Source organism: Delphinapterus leucas, chromosome 10, assembly GCF_059928025.1.
Source record: "Delphinapterus leucas isolate spDelLeu-1000000601 "Yukka" chromosome 10, BTC_Dleu_Yukka2, whole genome shotgun sequence".
NCBI lineage: Eukaryota > Metazoa > Chordata > Mammalia > Artiodactyla > Monodontidae > Delphinapterus > Delphinapterus leucas.
The window spans coordinates 45,032,986-45,054,413 of record NC_143138.1 but is presented as its reverse complement, the minus strand read 5'-3'; the positions used below and the strand labels follow the sequence as shown (position 1 = coordinate 45,054,413).

The 21,428-nt window shown below is 39.3% G+C and overlaps 1 protein-coding gene across 4 annotated transcripts in view; it reads right to left on the bottom strand.

The window, feature by feature from the left end:
- Nucleotides 1-21,428, bottom strand: part of PRIM2 (DNA primase subunit 2) — a 292,124-nt gene that overhangs the window by 6,627 nt on the left and 264,069 nt on the right. The window contains exon 13 of one of the 4 annotated variants that reach the window (XM_089918941.1): nucleotides 7-20,690. The exons of the other annotated variants lie outside the window; for them this stretch is intronic. Coding sequence (XP_089775067.1) covers nucleotides 20,577-20,690 — 114 coding nt within the window. The 3' untranslated portion in view covers nucleotides 7-20,576. Of the gene's footprint in view, nucleotides 1-6; nucleotides 20,691-21,428 lie in introns of those variants that run through there. 4 annotated transcript variants of the gene reach the window in all.

Below are 21,428 nucleotides of genomic sequence, written 5' to 3'. Positions count from 1 at the left end.
AAATGAAGGGAATAAAGTGAAAGAAAAATTAGAAATTAAGTTTCTAAACCACTGTAGCTCCTGATTGCCAGCCTTTTCATAATCTTCATTCCAGATAGGAAATGCATTAAATCATGTAGCATGCTCTACCCCTGCAGCCTGGACACTGTGATAATGTTGACATCATACAGTAGCTGTTTAGGTTGGCATTAAACCACTGATGACAAGAGATAGTAAGTGATCTTGCTGACCTACCAAATGTGAATTTCAGTAACTTTACCTTGACAACAAGATGAAAACAGATCCTAGTATTATGACTTTGACAGTTATTGTCAGAATATCATATTGCAACATCTCTTCCAAAACTGTAGATATAAATCTAGTAATCTAAATGGTTGCTGCATGAAGCAATAAGTATACTATTTAGATTTTTACTTTCCACATTACCAGTTTGTACAGATACAGCATAAAATACAGCTGTGTGCCCATCAGAAAAATTTAATGTAAACCCTTTGGATGAGTATCTGTGGAGAGGGAATGCTTTTGCCTTCAATCAGATTTGTCCTTTTCTGAAATGAAGTTATTTCTAGTAAAGCTCAGCAGAATGTGAGAGTAAATAGTCTATTCTGACCACCTATTAGGAACATCATCCTATCTTTTGTAAATACAATTTGCTATCCAATTCTACTTCATGTAATCTCTTCAGAACAGCACAAACTCCCATCCTTCTCAGTAGGCTGCAATAACAGTTGAAATTTGTAAAGTTTTATCACCTTTATCACCTCCCCTGACAAATAAATAGAATATATATTTGGCCTGTTCATAAAACACAGTAAAATGCTTAAATTAACAGACAGCCTCAAGTGAAGGAAAAAATAATTCTGGAGAAATGTTAATTTCTATCCCTTTTCAAAAGGCTGACCTTCCTATGACAAAAAGAAATGTACATGAAGTCTCAAATTCTTGCTATCCTCATTACTGAATATAGCTTACATCTTTTAACAGATACACACAAAAAATTACAGTGCAGAATGGGCATCACATTATACTGACAAGAGTATGCTTAAAAGAACTGTTTTTCTCTGACTGTCTTGTAGATTACATTTCTAAATTTCAGGTCACATTTTATTAAATCCTACGTGAAAGACCTGTGTAAATGCCAACCAATCACAGCACCCAGGATTCTGCTGTCTGCCTATTTGAACTGTCTACTTTTCTTGAATTATTAGAGCAAAAGTGAAAAATAAATCAGTTTTAAATGAATGACTATAAACTTTTAAAATGAAGAAAGTCACAAAGTTTTTAAAGTAATTCTGAGCTCATATTTGCCTATGTTTTTAAACATAGATAATTCAAACTGTGCTGAGATAAACTTGCAGTTGAGTATTGGCAAACATCAGTGATACCAAGGTATGAATATCTATGAATTACAATTTTGGAGAAGCAAGGTCTTCAAACATAAACTTAAGTTTAAATGATGCCATAAATTACCTGAAGAGAAAATGAATTCACAGAAATAGACAAAAATCCCAACTGTATGGTATGTAATAAACTCCCTTTATTTAAAAACAAAACAATGAATCTAACATCTTATTCTGTGTATATACATTTCTTGTTTATATATATACACATATATGGTATATTTAGATATCTTCCTTGCAAAATAAATATGTAACATTATATATAACAATCTAATATATGTTTGGGAAACATGCTATAAAGAAATACTTATAAGAACCCTACTAATAAAAATACCTAGTTGGGTGACATACACATATACAAAAGTTATGGGAAATTGACAGAGAAGCCACAGAATGTGAGAAAAGCTGATGTACCTTGAAATTTTAGGTTCCATCAAAAAATTAAATTTAGATTAATCACACAACAATCCCCTCTCCACCCCATCCCCTACTCCACTCCAGAGACTAGGCTCTTCCTTAAGGAAAATCATTCACTTTTCCTCTGACATTTTTCTTCATCTTTCTAGGAAGAGTTTTTATTTGAAGTTGCCTTGCAAATTCATAAATAAATCATTTGCCTATCTATCCTTAAATAACTTCACCTATCATGTTGCAGCACATTTGAGTGGATGAAAGTTTCTGCACAGATGTAGAGGTGTAATGGGGAAAAGAGGCAACAGGGTGTTTTTCACTGGCTAGGAAAGCTGTTCAGAGGAAGATAAATTGAGTCCCAAGGAGAAGAGAGAGGGAAGAAGAAAGATAGCAACTAACAGGTCAGGGAGACAGTAAGTGAGCCAATAGGAGAAACATGAGAGAAAGACTGCTCTGAGGTGACTGGGTATTACTAGTAGGGACTGTCTTCATTTCTCAGATGAAAAAATATACCCTCTTAAAATAGGGGAGTGTGTCTGTCTAGTGTGGGCCATTTAACTGCAGAAAGAATTAAAAAACTGAAAAATCATATGCAACTGAATGATCTTGTTTTCCTTAAGAGAGTTTTTCCTTAAAAAACTTACATGTTTTAAATTAAGATAGAACTTCCCTGGTGGCGCAGTGGTCAAGAATCCACCTGCCAATGCAGGGGACATGGGTTTGAGCCCTGTTCCGGGAAGATCCCACATGCTGCGAAGCAACTAAGCCTGTGTGCCACAAATACTGAGCCTGCACTCTAGAGCCCGCGAGCCACAACTACTGAGCCCATGTGCCACAACTACTGAAGCCCGCGCGCCTATAGCCCGTGCTCTGCAACAAGAGAAGCCACCGCAATGAGAAGCCCACGCACCACAACAAAGAGTAGCTCCCGCTCACCTCAACTAGAGAAAGCCGGCGTGCAGCAATGAAGACCCAATGCAGCCAAAAATAAATAAAATTTTAAAAATAAATAAAATACAGATAGAAAATGAGAAATATTACTAAAAAGAAATCCAACAAATAAAAATACATACTTTAGCTTCCCATTATGATCTACATTAAAGAGATACAGGAAAAGACAAGGAAGGGTCTTGGACACTGAATGAGGTTTGGTTTTCCTGAGTGGAACAGGGAGCTGCTGCAGTGCTCTAAGCACTGGAGTGAAGCGGACGACTCACATTTTCACAGGATGTTCTGCCTGCTGTGCTGGGGGTGGGGTGGAGAGTGAACTCATTGCAAGAGTCTAGGGGACAGACCAGGGGGGCCTGGACCAGGTGCTGACAGTCGTTGTGGGGAGAAGGGGTGCAATTAGAGATAGAAGCATTTCCCACTTTGTGGCCATGGGCTGTTTTTGAAAAACAGCTATTCTATGTGATAACACTCCACAAGGGCCTGTCCCCCCATGTTCTGGAGTAAAGAACCCTTTCCCTACCCCAACTGACTTCCTAAATAAAATGCAGTAAGATGCCCACATATCAGTAGGAACTAGCATGTAAAATAAATGTAAAACACCACAAATACCGCTTACTAGTCGCTAGGCAACGTGATGAGTAAGAGTGTGAGGCCTCAAGCCCCCTGGAGTCAGCACCCACCCCCTGCTGACTTCAGCCTTTGCACTGGTGAGTCTGCTGCTCTGCTGTCTGCACACAGCACAACTGCAGACCACCCCTGCACCTTCTCTTCTTAAATTTTCTGATACAAACACCCCTGGCAAACACTGTATTAAGATATCCCACAGGTACGTCTATTTTGAGGATGGTGCTGGTCCCACGTGCTGATGGTTGGGTGACTCCAGGGCAGGAAAGACAAAGCTAACAATCAACAGGAAGGGAAAGGAGAAGTGGGGTGTGAGCAAGACACTAAAATGTAGTTCGTCAAACAGGAGCAAAAACCGAAATGTGGCAATGAAACACCAAAAGCCAAGAAGGACAGATGTCCGGAGGGCTGTGTAACGGAACTTGGAGTCAAAGCTTCAATTCTCTGCGATATGTCTAAACAGCCCTGGAAGAACTCAGAGACACTGAGAAGACTGACTGCCAACTTGGCCGGGCTGACCAGGGAGGGGTCTACAGCAACGTCTGAAACGCATGACAGCTGTGATCACTAAGCCATCCTTCCTTCCTGAAATTCAGGGTCTTAGGAAGAGTTGGTCTCATTCAGAATTTAAATTTTTTGTGTAGTCATAATTCAAGTGACCTTTTTTTAAAGTGCTAAGTTTTAACAGAAGAGTCCGTTTCCCTGGGCTGTGGACAGATATGCCTGACTCAGCCAGATGACTGTGAGCTTGAAGAGATGTTAGGTTCAACCAGAAGTGGTATGCTTTTCTTTGAAGCTGTAATTTTTCTTTTATGTTTTCTCAAGAATGAAGAAATACTGGATGTGGTAATATTTTACGATGTATCAATGTTGAACTTACCTACCTAACCATGTTTTTTAAAATATGCTTTGCTTGGGGGGCAGGGGTGCATAGCTAGTTAGTTCATAATGTGCGTGTTTACATATATTTTTTGTGTTAGTCATATGTTGAACATGACATTAAAATTTTTTTAAGAAAAAACATTTTGTAGAAAAACCAGAATGAGGAAATAGGCAGTAGTGCTTTTGGACAGTGTTTGTCTTGCCAGCAGAGGTCCTGAAGGGCCAGCTCCCCAAGGTTGGGGGCTCAGAGGCAAGACTGGCCAAAGGGAGGGTTCGAAAAAGAACCGGAGAGACAAACACATATACACAGAGTGGAAAACTCTACAAGAAGAAGGAATATACGGAGATAAGAGAAGATAAATAGGAAGGTGAAAGAAGCAGGTGGGAGGAAAGTGTAGAAAGCCCAAGAAATGTGGTCAGTGAGACAGAGCCACTCTCTGCATGGCCCGTAGATGTCACCACACAGCCCGCAGCCTGCAGCTGTGCTCACCCAGCAAGGATACAAACCCCCTCCAGGAGCCCCCATGGTCCTTCTGGAAGAGCCACAGCACACCACGGTTTCCTCGTGAACCAGCATTAATACCAAACTAACAGTTCTTTAAGGAGGAAAGCAAATCAAGTGTCAATTCCGATTCCTAGGCTAGATGTTTCCTAATTAGGCTTTAGAAAAATATAATTAGACAATCTGAAGAATCTTATCAAATAAAGGCTTATTTGATGAAAACAAAAGATTATTATTTAAAGAAAAATTCCAGTGAAGGTCTAAGAATATTGCTCAAATGGCAATTCGAGTTTGGTTTTTAATGCCAATATTTCCAGGCTAAAGTACAAAATGTGAAGCTTAACAACTGTTCTAATACATCAGTAGTCAAAAGGCTAAGAAAAATTAAGAGGAATAGTGGTATTAAACTACTATATTTTGGTAACTCATATTCTTTAACTTTTTTCTCTCTATATCTTAAACTACTTATCAGCTGACTAAAGTCCATCAAGAAGAATATTAGTTTTTCTTTTGTTTTTTTTTTTAACAATGCAGTTTGTCATCTTTACAAGAAAATGTTCATCATATTTGTATTTCCTAAGTTTGGTAAAATCATTAATTACACTTCATCCTCAAGGCAAATTACTGTTTGGTTTTGAATCCAAATTAAGTGGCTAATAACCAAGATATCCTTGCAGGGGAGGGGCAAAGAGCAAATAAGGCGACAGTTTTCTCATTTGATTGGTGACAGATCATAGCCATTGACAAACATATGCGATACAAAGTACTGGTGGGAAATGTTATATTTATACTTATACACACACATATATACGTATATGAAAATAGAAATATAGATAACATATTATAACTTAGAGCCACCCTTCCTTCTCCCTTCTGATGCTCATACTCTCAGCCACTGAGACGTCCTCTCCGCCTTTGCTTCAGCACCTGCCATGAGGTCCAGATGGTTCTCTGGCGGCAGAATGCAGCCACCTGCCCATCGTGGGCTGCAGGGAGGAGACGCTGACCTCACCAACCAGACACGCGGCTCAGCTGTCTCTAACTCAAGGTCACGTTCTGTTTTATTTAAAAGTGATAACAAGCTTGTTTCTTCCTAAAAAATCAACCTTTCAAGAGGAGATATTTGCTGATATTTTCCCACTCCATTTCTAATCTTCATTTCGAAGGTGAGAGAAAACACAGTTGTGATGTAGAGTCTGGAACACTTTTGATCTTATTACTTGGCCCCTGTCTCTCCCACAAAACTTACAACTCTGCTGTGACCTTCACCTACTGGGGGGGTCAGAGGCAAGTTTCCCACTCATGAAGATGTGCTTTCCTTCGTTTAAAACATTATGTGCCAAGAATTTTTCTGAGTCACTCTTCATTGTCTATAAACATAGCTATCCAAATAAATTGATTCTCCCTCCAAAGGTCTTTAAAATTAATCTTTTCCTCTCCATTGTTCAGGCCCTGATCAATCCCTTTTTATTGCAAAGCTTCTTGATTTATCCCTTCCTCATTCAAGACAGCTTCTGAACTGCCACCACAGTAACTAACTTTCCTAAAACCCAGATCTAACCCTGGCATCGCTGGCTCCCAGACTCCTCATCGTGGTTCAAAAGGCCACGAACCATCAGGCCACAGTCCCGCCTCCGCCCCCACCCAGGACCCTCCTGCCCACCTGGCCCCTGGGTCCTCACACTCCAGTCCAGCTTCTCCCAGGGTGTATGGTTTGGAATTTTAGCTCACAAAACTCCTGTGATAACGCAGAGGGTTTTCTTGTCTGATGCACTGTTTGATTTGGTTTAGTCCAGAATTGTCTAAGTTTCTTCAGGGCAGGACTTACCAGGGTGGTGTTTCTCAACTAGTCTGTCTCCAGAACCTGTTTTCATAGATCTCACAGGACTAGGGCTCCTCAGAACACGCCCTGGCGCCTTATCTGAATGTGCTCACCTCCCCTGAGTCTCACTCTAGCCCTTCTCCTGTCTAGCCTTCTCTCACCACACTGAATTTCTTTACTGTCTGTCTCCTCCACTGGAGTATCACCTCTGAGGAGGAGGGGCCTTGCTATTAGTTCATCACTATATTCCCAGGGTCCTGAATGGTAACTGGAATACAGTCACACCCAATCACATTTGCTGACATTGAATGGATGCTCCCCCTTCGGCCTGATAAGCCTGACTTCCCTCCAGTGGGGAACTCCTACCCCACCTTCACACCCAATGCAAACGTCACTTCCTACGTGAAGCAATCCCTGATGTCACTCCTCCCTCCTCAGCAGATCTTCCCCTCTGGCTCTTCAACTAGCATTTAGAATAATTTTTTAAAGCACTTCTCCTACTTCATTATAGTTAATTATGTCCTGTAATGCCACTCGACTAAGAGCGCTAACACAGCTTCTTAAATCTTTTTGTTTCCAGACTTGAACATACGGAAAACTCAGCAACATGGACGGTGCTCGGGAAGTTTATTGAGCCATAAAATAAATGTTTTTCCTCCCCAAAGAAACTTCATTCTGTTTGAATCCATCTTAGAGCACTTTTACCAGAGCCTTTGCAATTAGACAGTTGATTTCCATTTCTCTCTCTCTTTTTTTTATTGGTGTAGCACCACAGGAAAAAAATTACTAACTTAATTTAGTTCTTCCACAGGCTTTAAAAGGGCTTGAGAGGTTTCTCCACTCATATCTGAGGACACTTTGGAGAAGAGAGCGACACCACTCCATCAAATTAACTGGAATCCAAATGTAGAAATCTGCCATCGCTGATTTCTACAAACAGGAAAACATCCCGGTCTGTGTACACAACAGCCCCTGCCCACACCTCTCAAACGAGCTTTCAGACTATGACCGAGTCAGTTGGTCACTCTCTCACTCCATCCACGCAGCCCACATTCACTTAGCCCCTTGAAGGGACTCCAGGATTGGGTTTATAGAGATGAAAGATACCATTTATGTCCTTGAGGAGGATAAGGCTACAAAGACAGTCTGGAAGGGAGGACAGACAAGGGAACAAACAGTACCAAACAGGTGTTGACCTGATACAGGAGAACACAGGATGCTACCAGAAGGGGAGGGGAAAGGGCTCAATATGAGTTTCAGGGGAGAACGGAACCAAGTGGTAATAATGAATCACAACGATGAAGATAAAGAAAGGGTTAGGGCAACCCAGACACGGAGACGACATGCAAAGGAGGCACAGAAACTCCAAGCAAGATGCTTGGGGACGGGAAGAATGTAAAGTATATTAGAAATATGACCTGGCATCAGTGTGAAGGACTTTTGGAGGGAAGAGGGGCTGTGGACAATGGGAAGAGGGCAGAGCAGAAGGGACAGACTCAAGAGCCCTGGGAGTGGTCGTGGATGTTGTCCTGACTTCCGGCTTGAGCATCTGGTGCTGCACTCGCTCTCCCCAGAGGCAGAGTACCAAGGACACGGCCCACTCCTCAGGACCAGGGCCAGGACCTGGGCACACTGTCTCCAGGCTCAGAGAGTGCTGACGACTGAGAGCTGGCAGCAGTCCCGTCGGCTGGGGAAAGCCATCTTCCCCAGACCCAATGACCAGCCGATGACGCAGCACGCTCCTATCAAGGACCAGTCACAGCTCCCTGTGGGGCCACCTACAGACCACGTCCCCTTCTGGTCCGTCCTGCCTGCTCCTTCCCTGACAGGTGCTGACCCTGAGAGCACTTCCCAGCAAACGTCCTGCATGCAAACCCCACCACAGCAAACCAGACCCCGAAAAAGTGCAAGTTGTGTTTTCCTTGTTTGTTTGCTTTTGCAGGGAGAGGGATGGGAATCAGGTGAGGAAGAATAAGGTCTATAACAACATCTTATACACCTGCTCTGTCTGTATCAGATATTGTTCTGGTTATTTTACTTAATTACCAGCTCTCTAAATCTGTTTTTCACATATATATGAAAACACATGCGAAAAAGAATGCTTATAGCAATTTTTTAGGCCTTTGAGATGCCTGGGAAAATCTCATCAAAACTGTGACCCTCCCCAGTTAGAAAAGTGTGCCACACCTCATAAATCCTGAAATGTCCTGCAAGTCAGCTGAATTCTAAATAGAAGAGAGGCTTTCTGAAAGGTATATAACACTCAAGTTTAATAATCATATTACATTACTCCCTTATTTTTATCCACAATATAGATACCCTAATATTGAAAATGTCCCACTGTCTTTTAACTTACTATATTTGAATAAAGGTTTTGAATCATTAAAAATACCTCCAACATTTGGGTTAAAGGATTTAAGCTTTAGGGGAACATAAACAACTAAGTGAACTTGGAATAGGGGAGGGAGAAAAAGAGAATGCTGAGGAGAGGACGGAGGAAGGGGAAGGCAAGTGAGAATCCTGTCAAGTCTGCTGGGAGGGGCAGACAGAAGTGCAGCCAGACCGCAACCCCACAGTTTACTCACTAATCACAACTGTGCGGCGGGTATCCTATTTTTTTGCTTAATATAAAAGCTTGCCACTTCAGAATCACTATGTCCTATGATCTTCATGGAAATGATGAAAAAGATTTATCCTTGACTTAATAGTTATTTTCAAAGATCTTACCTATAAAAGGAGATGTAGCCTATTTGCTTGAAAACAGAAACTAAACTAGAAGAAAGAAACTAAACTTAACATCTGTCACTCAAATGAGGTTTTTTCAAGGACTGGAAGATTGAGAAATAAATAACTATACATGTTTACATATAAATATAGGTGTGTGTCTGTATATATATATATATTCAGAAACAGAAACTTCGTCTAACAAAAACTACATTGTAAATTGATGGTCAACACTACCAAGAAGTCTGAAATGGCTTTTTTTTTTTTTTTTTTGGGCTGCACTGCACGGCATGTGGGATCTTAGTTCCCTGACCAGGGATTGTACCCGCGCCCCCGTATTGGAAGCACAGAGTCTTAACCACTGGATCACCAGGAAAGTCCCCTGAAATGGCTTAACGGTAAGCAGACTGAGAATCTGAAACACTTGCTTTATGAAAAAAGATAAATTACTCAACTTTCTGGATACTTAAAGTTTGCTTTTCTTAAAAAAAAAAAAAGGTGGGGAGGGTCCTCTGAGAGAATAGTCTATAAAACTGATCATGAAACAGAACTAAGCTAGGGAGAATAGTTTTTTGTAGGGAGAATAGTTTTTTGTCCATAGATAGGCAGGTAGATTTTATTATAAGTATTATAAATGACAGTTACCATATGCTACTGAATGAAATTCCTCTACAGATACCAGCAATTTTTTATGAATAAATGAATAAATAATAAAATAATTATAGAAAGATACATAACTATAAATAGAGTACTGAATTTTCTTTTAATAAAGACTATGTTTTCCATTTTAATGCAATTTTAATGAAAGTAAACTTTCATGGCTTTGGCTAACAAATGGAGTGTTATTTGACTTTCAAAGTGATTCTTCTTTGAATCACCTTAACAATATTAAATAATCTTCAAATGACCATTTATCTTCAGCCTAATTAAAAGGAAAGATATACACAGAAATCAAGTTAGATATTCAGGGATTTTTATGATAAAGCCAAAAATGGAACCATATCCTCCTGACACCAATTCTAAAGCTCAACTTCCCATCTTTTCCTTAATGCTGTTCTAAGATTTACCAAGAACAATGTACACATTTTCAACTACATCACCAAGAAAAGCAAAGCTAAGTGCAGCAATTCTCATAAATGAGAAGAGATGCTCATGGAGATGAAAGACAGAAAAGCTGCTCTTGAGAGCAGTTGCTGTTCATAAAGTAATGGACAGATGGATACCATCATCTACTGATAAGTACTCTTCATACCCCTCACCTAAGAAAATCACAGGAGCTTTAGGTAGTTTAGATTTATATGAACACTGAGTAAGGAGTCGTTGAGATTTATCTTTGCCATAAAATTTTCTTGACATAGTGTTACTTTTAAGTCTTTTAAACTGTCCATTTTGAAAGATTTCTTCATTAAAAGGCATTTACCAGTTTTAGATTGAACATGGTCACTAACTTTTTGAGAATGTTTGGACTGTGAAAAAGAGAGGTTAACCAACCTCTCAAAAAGCATAAAGACCATACATTTTTACATATTTCAAGGTTTTAATATCACTATTAATTTTTCGGGAAGCACCAATTAGATTTTGCTGTTAAAATAACCATTAGTGGTTATGCTGAGTAAATAACTAAAATCTTTCTCTTCCTCTCTTAAAAAAAACACTAAAATGAAAAATAAAAAGACAGTTTAAACAATATTCATACAGAAATATACTTGTAAATAATGAATCATTTAATAAAAAACCTGAAAAATGAGTAGCCTTATTTTTACTCATTTATGGGTCAACATGTAAATATTGGCTGTAATAGGTCAAACACAACTGTATGCTAGAAGCAAATATGATATGGAAATAGAACCTAATCACTCTAATACTCAATAGTCTCAACTATTTAGAGCAATACTCTGCAATGGAAATACGAGTAACATCTGTAATTTAAAATTTTCTATAGCTACAATTAAAAAGGTAAAAAGAAACACGAAATTAATTTTAATAATACATCTTGTTTAAATAAATATTGTTTACTGTCATTTCAACATGTAATCAATATAAAAATATCATACTAAGATATTTTACAATGCTTTTTCATGGTAATTCTTTGCAACCTGGCATATATTTTCTACTCACGGCAGGCGGTGTGCTGGAGCTGACCCCACTGGCTTGTGAGAATGGACTGTGCATAACTCTTCCCAAGTTAGGGTTTGAAACATCACTTTGGTAGTTTCACATCAGTCCAGTAGGAGTATTTACACAACAGAAATCAGCAAATGACATAAGCCAAGGCTTCTTTCCCCCAGAGCTGGTTTACCAATACACCACTGCCTTCAGCACATCTCAGTGAGGACCATCCACATTTCAAGTGCTAAACCGTCACTGCATGTAGCTAGTGGCTGCTAGTGGACAGCCCAGACCAGGCACACACAAAGAGTCAGACTTCCAGAGTTAGCAACTTGGAATATTTGAAATGTCCAGTTTTCTAGAAATTATTGCAAAGCTTGGAAAGAAACAAGAAAGTAGGGTCCATTCACAGGAGAAATGAATACAAACTGGTCCCAAGGAAGCACAGACATTAGACTCATCAGACAAAGACTTTAAATCAGTTGTCTTAAATACCCTCAAAGAGCTAAAAGAAACCATAGACAAAAAGCTAAAGGAAAGAAGAATGATGTCTTAACAGAGAGAAAATCACAATAAAGAGAATAAAACTATAAAAAGGAACCAGAGAGAAACTCTGGAGCTGAAAATTATAGCTAAAATGAAAAAGTAGCCAATTTCAGCCGGTGGAAAAAAGAATCAGCAAACTTGGAAGTAGATTGGTTGAGATCATCCAGTCTGAAGAGTAGGAAGAATAAAGAATGAAGAAACATGCACACAGCCAAAGAGACACGTGAGACACCAGCAGGTGCACCAACAAATGCACACGGGACACCCAGAAGGAGGGGACAGAAGGGTATAAAGAACAGTTGAAGGAAAACGGCTGAAAATCTCCCTGACTCGATACAAGACGTACAACTACACATCCAAACAGCTCAACAAACTCCTAGGAGGACAAAACACACAGAAACACATTATAAAGAAACCACTGAAAGAGACGAAAGAAAACACGGATAGGAGCAAGACAAACCACTCTTCACTTACCAGAAACAGCAAGAGTATCAGCGGCCTTCTCAGCAGAACCCAAGGAGAACAGAAGGCAGCATGATAACATATTTTGCTCCAAGAATAAAGCTGTCAACCAAGATTCATATGCCCTTTAAAAATGGAGAAATTAATACATTCCCAGATAAACAAAAGCTGAGGGAGTCTGTTGCTAGTAGACCTGCCCTACAGGAAATATTAGAGGGAGTCCTTCAGGCAGAAATGTAAGGTCACTAGACAGTTCTTGAAAACCACACAAAAATAAAGGACACTGGTAAAGGTAACTACATCATATATAAAGGCCAGTATTACTGCATTTTTGATATGTAAGTCCTCTTTTTCTTCCAATATGATTTAAAAGGCAAATGCATAAAACAATAACTATAAATCAATGTTAATAGGCACACAATGTATAAAGATGTAATTTGTGACAACAACAACATAAAGGGGGAGGGACAGAGTTAAACAGAAGCAGAGGTTTGTATACTACAGAGGTTAAGCTGGTACTAACTGTCGTAAGTTTAAGAGGGTAACTACAAACCCCAGGGTAACCAGTAAGAAAATAAATAAAAATACATATACAGAAAAGGAAATGAAGAGAATTCAAACAGTACACTGCAAAAATATCAATCGCAAAAGAAGGCAGTAATAGAAGAACTGAGGGACAAAGGGATGTGACCCACAGAAAACAGCAAAATGACAAAAGTGAATCCTTTCTTATCAGTAATTATTTTAACTGTAAATAGATTAAACTCTCCAATTGCAGAGAATGGAAAAATGCCTGAAATTACATAATCAAACTTTGTGCTCTCTATAAGAGACTCACTTTAGATCCAAAGACAAAAATAGGTTGAAAGTGAAAGGATGGAAAAAGATATTCAATGAAAATAGTAACCAAAAGAGAGCTGGGGCCATACTAACAAGCAAAACAGATTTTAAGTCAAAAAATGTTACGAGACAAAACAACATTATATACTGATAAAAGGATAAATCTGTCAGGAAGATGAAACAATTACAAACATATAGGCACTGAAAAACAGAGACCCAGAATACATGAAGGAAAAATCGAAAGAATTGAAGGTAGTAATAGACAGCTCTACAACAACAGTTGGAAACTCTTTCATAAATGGGTAGAACAACGAGACAGACAAGCTACAAGGAAAGAGAACCTGAACAACACTATAACCAACTAGACATAACAGACAATATGGAACACTCCATCCCAAACAGCAAAATACACATTCTTCTCAAGTGTACAGGGAACGTTCTCCAGGATAGATCATATGTTAGGTGACAAAATAAGTCTTAATAAATTTAAAAATACTGAAATTATAGAAAACATCTTCTCTGACCACAGTGGGATGAAATAAATCAATTACAGAAAGAAAACTGGAAAATTCAAAAATATGTAAAAATTAAACAACACATTCATAAACAACCAATGGGTCAAGGAAAAAAGAAAATTAAAGAAAAGGGAAATTGGGAAATACTTTGAGACACATGAAAACAAAAATACAACACACTGAAACTTATAGAATATAGAGAAACCAGTGCTCGTGGGGAAATTTCTAGCTGTAAACACTACAATAAAAAACAAGAAAAATCTCAAATCAATAACCTAACTTTATACTAGAAAAAAAAAGAGCAAACTAAACACAAAACCAATAGAAAGAAGGAAATAAAGATTAAAGTGGAGATAAAATAGAGAAGAGAAATACAGAAATACAAGAGAAAATTAAAAAAAAACAAACCCAAAACTTGGTACTTTGAAAGGGTCAACAAAATTGACAAAGACTGGGCTTCCCTGGTGGCGCAGTGGTTGAGAGTCCGCCTGCCGATGCAGGGGACACGGGTTCGTGCCCCGGTCTGGGAAGATTCCCACATGCCGCAGAGCGGCTAGGCCCGTGAGCCATAGCCGCTGAGCCTGCGCGTCCGGAGCCTGTGCCCCGCAACGGGAGAGGCCACAACAGTGAGAGGCCCGCATACCCCCCCTGCAAAAAATAAAAATTGACAAAGACTGACAAAGAAAAAAAGACACAAGACACAATAACTAAAATCAGAAAAGTGGGGACATTACTAACGACTTAACTGAAATGAAAGGGATAAGGGAAAACTATGAACAACTTCACACCAACAAATTAGACAGCCTAGATGAACTGGACAAATTCCTAGACATACACAAATTACCAAAACTGACCTAAGAAGACAGAAGATCTGAACAAACCTGTAATCGGCAAAGAGACTGAGTATTTAAAAACTTCCCAACAAAGAAAAGCCCAGGACTAGATGGCAGCCAAACATTTAGAGAAGAATACCAGTGCTTCTCAAACCCTTCCAAAAAAGGAGTGAGCACTTCCTAACTCATTCTATGAGGCCAGCATTACCCTGATAGTAAAGGCAAAGAAAGACATCACAAGAAAATTATAGACCAATATCCCTTATGAATACAGGATGCAAAAATTCTCAACAAAATACTAGCAAACCAAATCCAGCAGCACACTGAAGGTATTATAAACCATGACTAAGTGGGATTTATCCCAGTGAAGCAAGGGTGGTTCAACATGAATATCAATCAATGTATATATGACATTAATAGAAGGAAGGACAAAAACCATATGATCATTTCAGATGCTGAAAAAGTATCTGAAAGTATCCAACACATTTTCATGGTTAAACACACACAGAGAATAGAAGGAAACTTCCTTAACATAATGAAGGGCATTTATGAAAAACCTATGGCTAACATATCCTTGGTGAAAGACAGAAGTCTTCCCTGAGATGAAGAACAAGACAAGGATGCCCGCTTTCACCACTGCTATTCAACAATGCACTGGAAGTCCTAATCAGAGCAATTAGGCAAGAAATAAAAAGGCATCCAAATGAAAACGAAAAGGCAAAACTATACCTATTCACAGATGACACGGTCTTATATACAGAAAAAATCTTATAGAATCCATTAAAAAAAACCAATTAGAACTAATAAATGAACTCAGCAAAGTTGCCAGATACAAGAACAACCCAAAGAAATCAGTTGTAGTTCTAACACTAGTAGTGAACAATCAGAAAAGGACACTAAGAAAAAGTTCCATTTACAACAGCATTCAAAAGAATAAAATGCCTATAAATTTGGCCCAGGAAGTGAAAGACACATATGCTGAAAACTGCAAAACATTGCTGAAAGGAATTAAAGGCCTAAACAAACATAAAGAAGTCCCCTGTTCACAGACTGAAAGGTAATATTGAAAGGATATCAATACTACCCAAAGCAATCTACAGATTCAACGCAATCCCTATGAAAGTTCCAATGGCCTTTTCTACAGAAATGGAAAAGCCAATCCTCAAATTCATACGGAATTGCGAGGGACTCCAAATAGCCAAAACAATATTGAAAAAGAGGAACGTGAAGTTGGAGAATTCAAACTTCCTGATTTCAAAACCTACTACAATACTAAAGCAACCAAAAAATTGTTATATGGCAAGAAGAGAGACATACTGACCAACACTATAGAATCGAGAGTCCAGAAATAAACCCATATAACTAGGTCCAGTGAAGTTTTGACAAGGGTGTAAGACCATTATGATGGGAAAAATGGTCTTTTCAGTAAATGGTGCTGAGACAACAGGCCATCCACATGAAAAAGAATGAAGATGGATCCTTGTATATCACATCATATATAGAAATTGACTCAAAATGGATTGATGACCTAAATATAAGAGTTCAAACTATAAGACTCCTACAATAAAATATAGGTGTCCATTTTCATAACCTTGAATTTAGCAATGGGCTTTTAAATATGACATCAAAACTACAAGTAACAACCAACAAGAACAAAACATACTGGATTTCATCAAAATTAAAAGCTCTTGTCCATCAAAAGAAACTGTCAAAGAAGTGTTAAGACAACCTACAGAATGGGAGAAAAAATTTGCAAACTGTTATAGACTGAATGTTTATATCCCCTCCAAAAATATGTATGTTAAAATCCTAACCCCCAATGTGATGGTACAAAGAGGTAGGGCTTTTGGTAAGTGATCAGTGCTCTATAAGAGAGACCCCAGAGAGCTCTCGTCCCCTTCTGCCTCATGAGGACACAGTGAGAAGATGACCATCCATGAACCAGGAGATGGGGCCTCAGTGGGCACTGAATCTGCCAGCACCTTGATCTTGGACTTCCCAGCTTCCAGAACCATAAGAATACATCTGTTGTTAGAAGCTATCCAGCCTATGGTAACTTGTTATAGCAGCCAAAATGGACTAAGACAGAAATCAGATATCTAGTATCCAAAATATATAAGGAACTCTTAAACTCAATAACGAAAAGACAACACAATTCAAAATGGGCAAAAGATGTGAACAGACATTTCTCCAAAGAAGACATACAAACAGCCAACAAGCACATGAAAAATAATGACAGCATTAGTCATCGGAGAAATGTAAGTAAAAACCACAGTGAGGTACCACTTCACACCTATCAGGATGGTGTTATGGGCTGAATTGTGTTCCTTCAAAAAGGGCATGTTAAAGTCCCAATCCCTCCTGCCTCAGAACGGGACCCTATTTGAAGGCAGGGTCTTTACAGAGGTAATGAAACTAAAATGAGGTCATCAGGGTCGGCCCAAATCCAATACAACTGGTGTCCTTACAAAAAGAGGAAAGAGGACGCGCAGAGGGAAGACGATGTAAAGACACAGGGAGAACGCCACGTTAAAATGAAGGCAGAGATTAGGGTGATGCATGTACAAAGCGAAAGACGCCAGCAAACCGCCAGGAACCAGGAGAGGCCTGGAACAGATCCTCCCTCACAGCCTCAGAAGGAGCAAAACCCGCCAACACCTTGAGTTCAGATTTCTAGCCTCCAAAACTATAGACAATAATTTTTTTTAAGCCCCTCATTTTGTGGCACTTTGTTACAGCGGTCCTAGAAAACTAACACAGATGGTTATAACTGAAACAAAAGGGGGGTGGGATTACAAACGTTGGCAAGGAAGCGGAGAACATAAAACCCTCACAACACAGCTGGTGGGAATGTAAAATTGTATCACCTCAGTGGAAAATAGCCTGGCAATTCCTCAATTAGTTAAACACAGAATTACGTTATGACCCAGCAATTCTACTTTTAGGTGTATACACAAAAGAACTGAAAGTAGGCACTCAGACAGATACTTGTATGTGAAATGTTCACAGTGGTGCTCTCAGACCATACAGCTGAAAGGGGGAAACAACTTACTGTCCATCAAGGGGTGAATGGATAAACACACAATGGAATACTACTCAGCCATAAAGAGGGATGAGGTACTGATAGATCCTACAACAAGGAGGAACCTCGAAAACACGCTCAGTAAAAGAAGCCAGACACAAAAGGTCACCTGTTGTATGACTCCATTTACATGCAATCCCCAGCATGGACAGATCCATGGAGACAGCAGGCTGCCAGGGCTGGGTGGGCTACTTCCCAGGGACCAGGTTTCACTGGGGTCACGAGCTGGCTGGTGGTGGTTGCACAACACTGTGAATGTACTAAGTGTACTGAATTGTATGCTTTTAAATGGTTAATTTCACATCATGTGAATTTTACTTAAATAAAAAAAAAGTAACGGGGATTTTTGAAACCCTGTTACCAACTGTAATTTATACTCTGAGCTATTCTTATCTTTATTTCATATTATTTGCCAGTGTTTAAATAATGTATTAAACATATTCCTAAATGTAGGTACCCCCAGATCATTATTCACCTCACAGTAAAGGCTTTCCCTGAAAGAAACCAAAAAGAATTTCAACTGAATTAACAGTAAAAAGAAAAATAAGAAAGGAAAGTGCTGCAGAGGAACAGAGCTCTGTAGCATCAGGGCCACGGGGCGCATGGGTCCCACCTTCTCCAGTGTTGCTTTGAGGTCTGAACCCCTCATCACAGGATGACAGGGTGGCGAGAGCCAAGGGAAGCCCAGTCCACTGTGTAAAGCCCCCATCCCAGCCCTTGGCACAATCGTGCAGAGCAGACCAGAATATAAAACCAGAAAGGAAGTCCTGTGTCCAGTGACAGACCAACCACACCGCTCACTTCTACCTAATAAGAGAGAAAAGCTACTGAGGAGTAAAAGCATTCACAGATTACAACAAAAGGTGTTAGCTCTACTATGACACATAGTACAAAGAACTATCACCTTTAAAGGTACTCTGTGGGCAGCAATTACTGTTCTTTATTAAACTGTATGAGAATTAAAGATATGTCATATGTTACTCAGCACAGTAAAAAGACAACTTTACTAGTAAGAAAGGATATAGCACACTGTTCCAGGCGCCAGTGAAAAAACTGCAATCTGAAAATTTCAAGTGTGTCTTTTCACAACAAAAAAAAAACAACCTCTTCAGAGAAATAAACGTATTTAAGATCATTTAGAGATTTTATTCAATATTCTGAATGCAGATTCTTAAAATGTCTGTATCATAAAATATTAGTATTTCATCATAAAATTGCAATTTTTATGCAAAGGGTGAAAGCAAAATGAAAAGTAAAGACCAAAACTCAAGACACCTAAATTAGGCAGGAACTACTGACAGATATGGTTAACTGAACAAACTAGCAAAGCACTGCAAGGATTATTACCTCACTGGAAATTCTTAAAAGAAATTGAGCTTAAAATGCATACCAGTATTTTAAGGAGGAAAAAGGGAAGGTGCCAATAAAAAAAACTGGCCAATACAGCTTGTAGACATACTTATTTATTCACTTGGTCACCAGCTTGGACAGTTAAGAGAGGATTTTCCAGGGTCTCAAATCTCTGAACATTTTACAAGCACAGAAAACAATGGCCTTTGCTCCAGATCACTGTTTCAAGGATGTTCCTGTAACCAACAGCCTTACATACAGAACCTTCCACTGAATGGAACTGTAGGCATGCGCACTGTCCAAGAGGAAAGATCCAGAGCCCCACACTTGGGAGTTTCTCTCCTCCGAAAGAACCCACTGCACAGGCCACAGTACCTGGCCTTCCTCACACTGCTCTGTGGGAACTGGGGCTCTGGGAGCTGACACAAGAAAACGCTGATATACTGCTACGGCTACAACCTTCAGGTCTTCTGCCATCATCTGTGAAATTGTGGCAGCTAAGTTCTCAGGTAGCAAGGAGGACAAAACCTCAGATCTTTCACAGCCCTTAACATGGACAGGACACTACGGTAGGTAGTGGGAGGACAGAGGGATAAAGGTTAAAACCCTCACATCCAAAGACCTCACATCAGCTCTTACTACTGCTATTACCACCTACCCATTAGGCACACACCACTTAATTTATACTTCATACATAACATGAGACTGTCCCATTCAACCTCTAAGCCCGTGGAAGTGAAAAATAAGTTTTTTAGTATACAGTGCAGCTAATTACTAATATCAAAAGCTTCCACACCACATTTCTTCCCTGCTTGGTCTGTTCCCAAGATGCAATTACTTTTCATCACTTCCACTTTGGGCCATATATTTAGATTGTTGCCTGTATAATTCTAAATTACATGCTGATATTTTGGGTTCTTTATTTATTAACTTAACCTATTGAATTCCTGCTATGAAAGATGAGTAACTGGCTCTTTATGCTACCACTTACCTATTCTCTTTTTTTCCATTAAAAAAGGTATAATTTTCATACAGTAAAATATTCCCCCTTTAGTGTATAGTTCTGCAAAATTTGACAAATTCAGTCATGATACCACCTCCACAATCAGACTGAACATTTCCATCACCCAGATGACCTCCCATCCCTTTGTAACTAACACCTCCTCCATTCCCAGCAATCACTGTTTTCTGTACGTATAGATTTGTCTTTTCCAGAATGTCACATAAAAGGAATCATACCATATGGCTTCTTTCACCTAGCATGATGCCTGCTGTTGGGTATACCAGTAGTTTGTTCCTTTTTTATTGCTGAGTAATATTCCATTGCATGCCTCTAGGCAGCCTCAGAGATGCTGTGGGTTCAGTTCCAGACCACTGCAATAAAGCGAGTATCACAATAAAGTGAGCTACAAATTGTTTGGTTTCCCAGTGCTATTAAGTGTGTAATAGCTATACGCCTAAAAAAAACAATGCACATGTCTTAATTTAAAAATACTTCATTGCAAAAAAACCACTAACCATCATCAGCTTTCAGCAAGTCTTAATCTTTTTGCTGGGGGAGGGTCTTGCCTCGATGTTGGTGGCTGATGACTGATCAAGGTGGTGGTTGCTGAACGCTGGGGTGGCTGTGGCAGTTTCTAAAAATAAGACAATGAAATCTGCCATGTCAACTGACTCTTCCTCTTGCAAATGATTTCTCTGTAGGATACAATGCTGTGTGAGCATTTTACCCACAGGAGAGCTTCTCTCTAAACTGGAGTCAGTCTTCTCCAACCCTGCTGCTGCATTATCAACTAAGATTATAGAATATTCTAAATCCTTTGTTGTCATTTCAACAATCTTCACCAGGATTATATTTCATCTCAAAAAACCACTTTCTCTGCTGATTCACAAGAAACAATTCCTCATCCATTCAAGTTTTATCATAAGATTGTAGCAATTCAATCACACCTCTGGGCCCCACTTCTAATTCTAGTTCTCTTGCTATACCCACCCTATCTGCAATTACTTCCTCCACTGAAGTCCTGAACCCCTCAGTCATCCATGAGGGCTGGAATCAACATCTTCCAAGCTCCTGTTAATGTTAATATTTTACCTCTTCCCATGAATCATAAATGTTCTTAACAGCATCTAGAATGGTGAATTCTTTTCAGAAGGTTTTCAATTGACTTTTCCCAGATCCTATGCAGCTATAGCCTTACAAAATGTATTTCTTAAATAAGACTTGGAAGTTGAAATTATTCCTTGTCCATGGGCTGCAGAGTAGATGTTAGGTTAGCAGGCAGGAAAACAACATAAATTTTATATCTCTCCACTGGAACTCTTGAGTGGTCAAGTGCATTGTCAATGAGCAGTAATAATTTGAAAGGTATCTT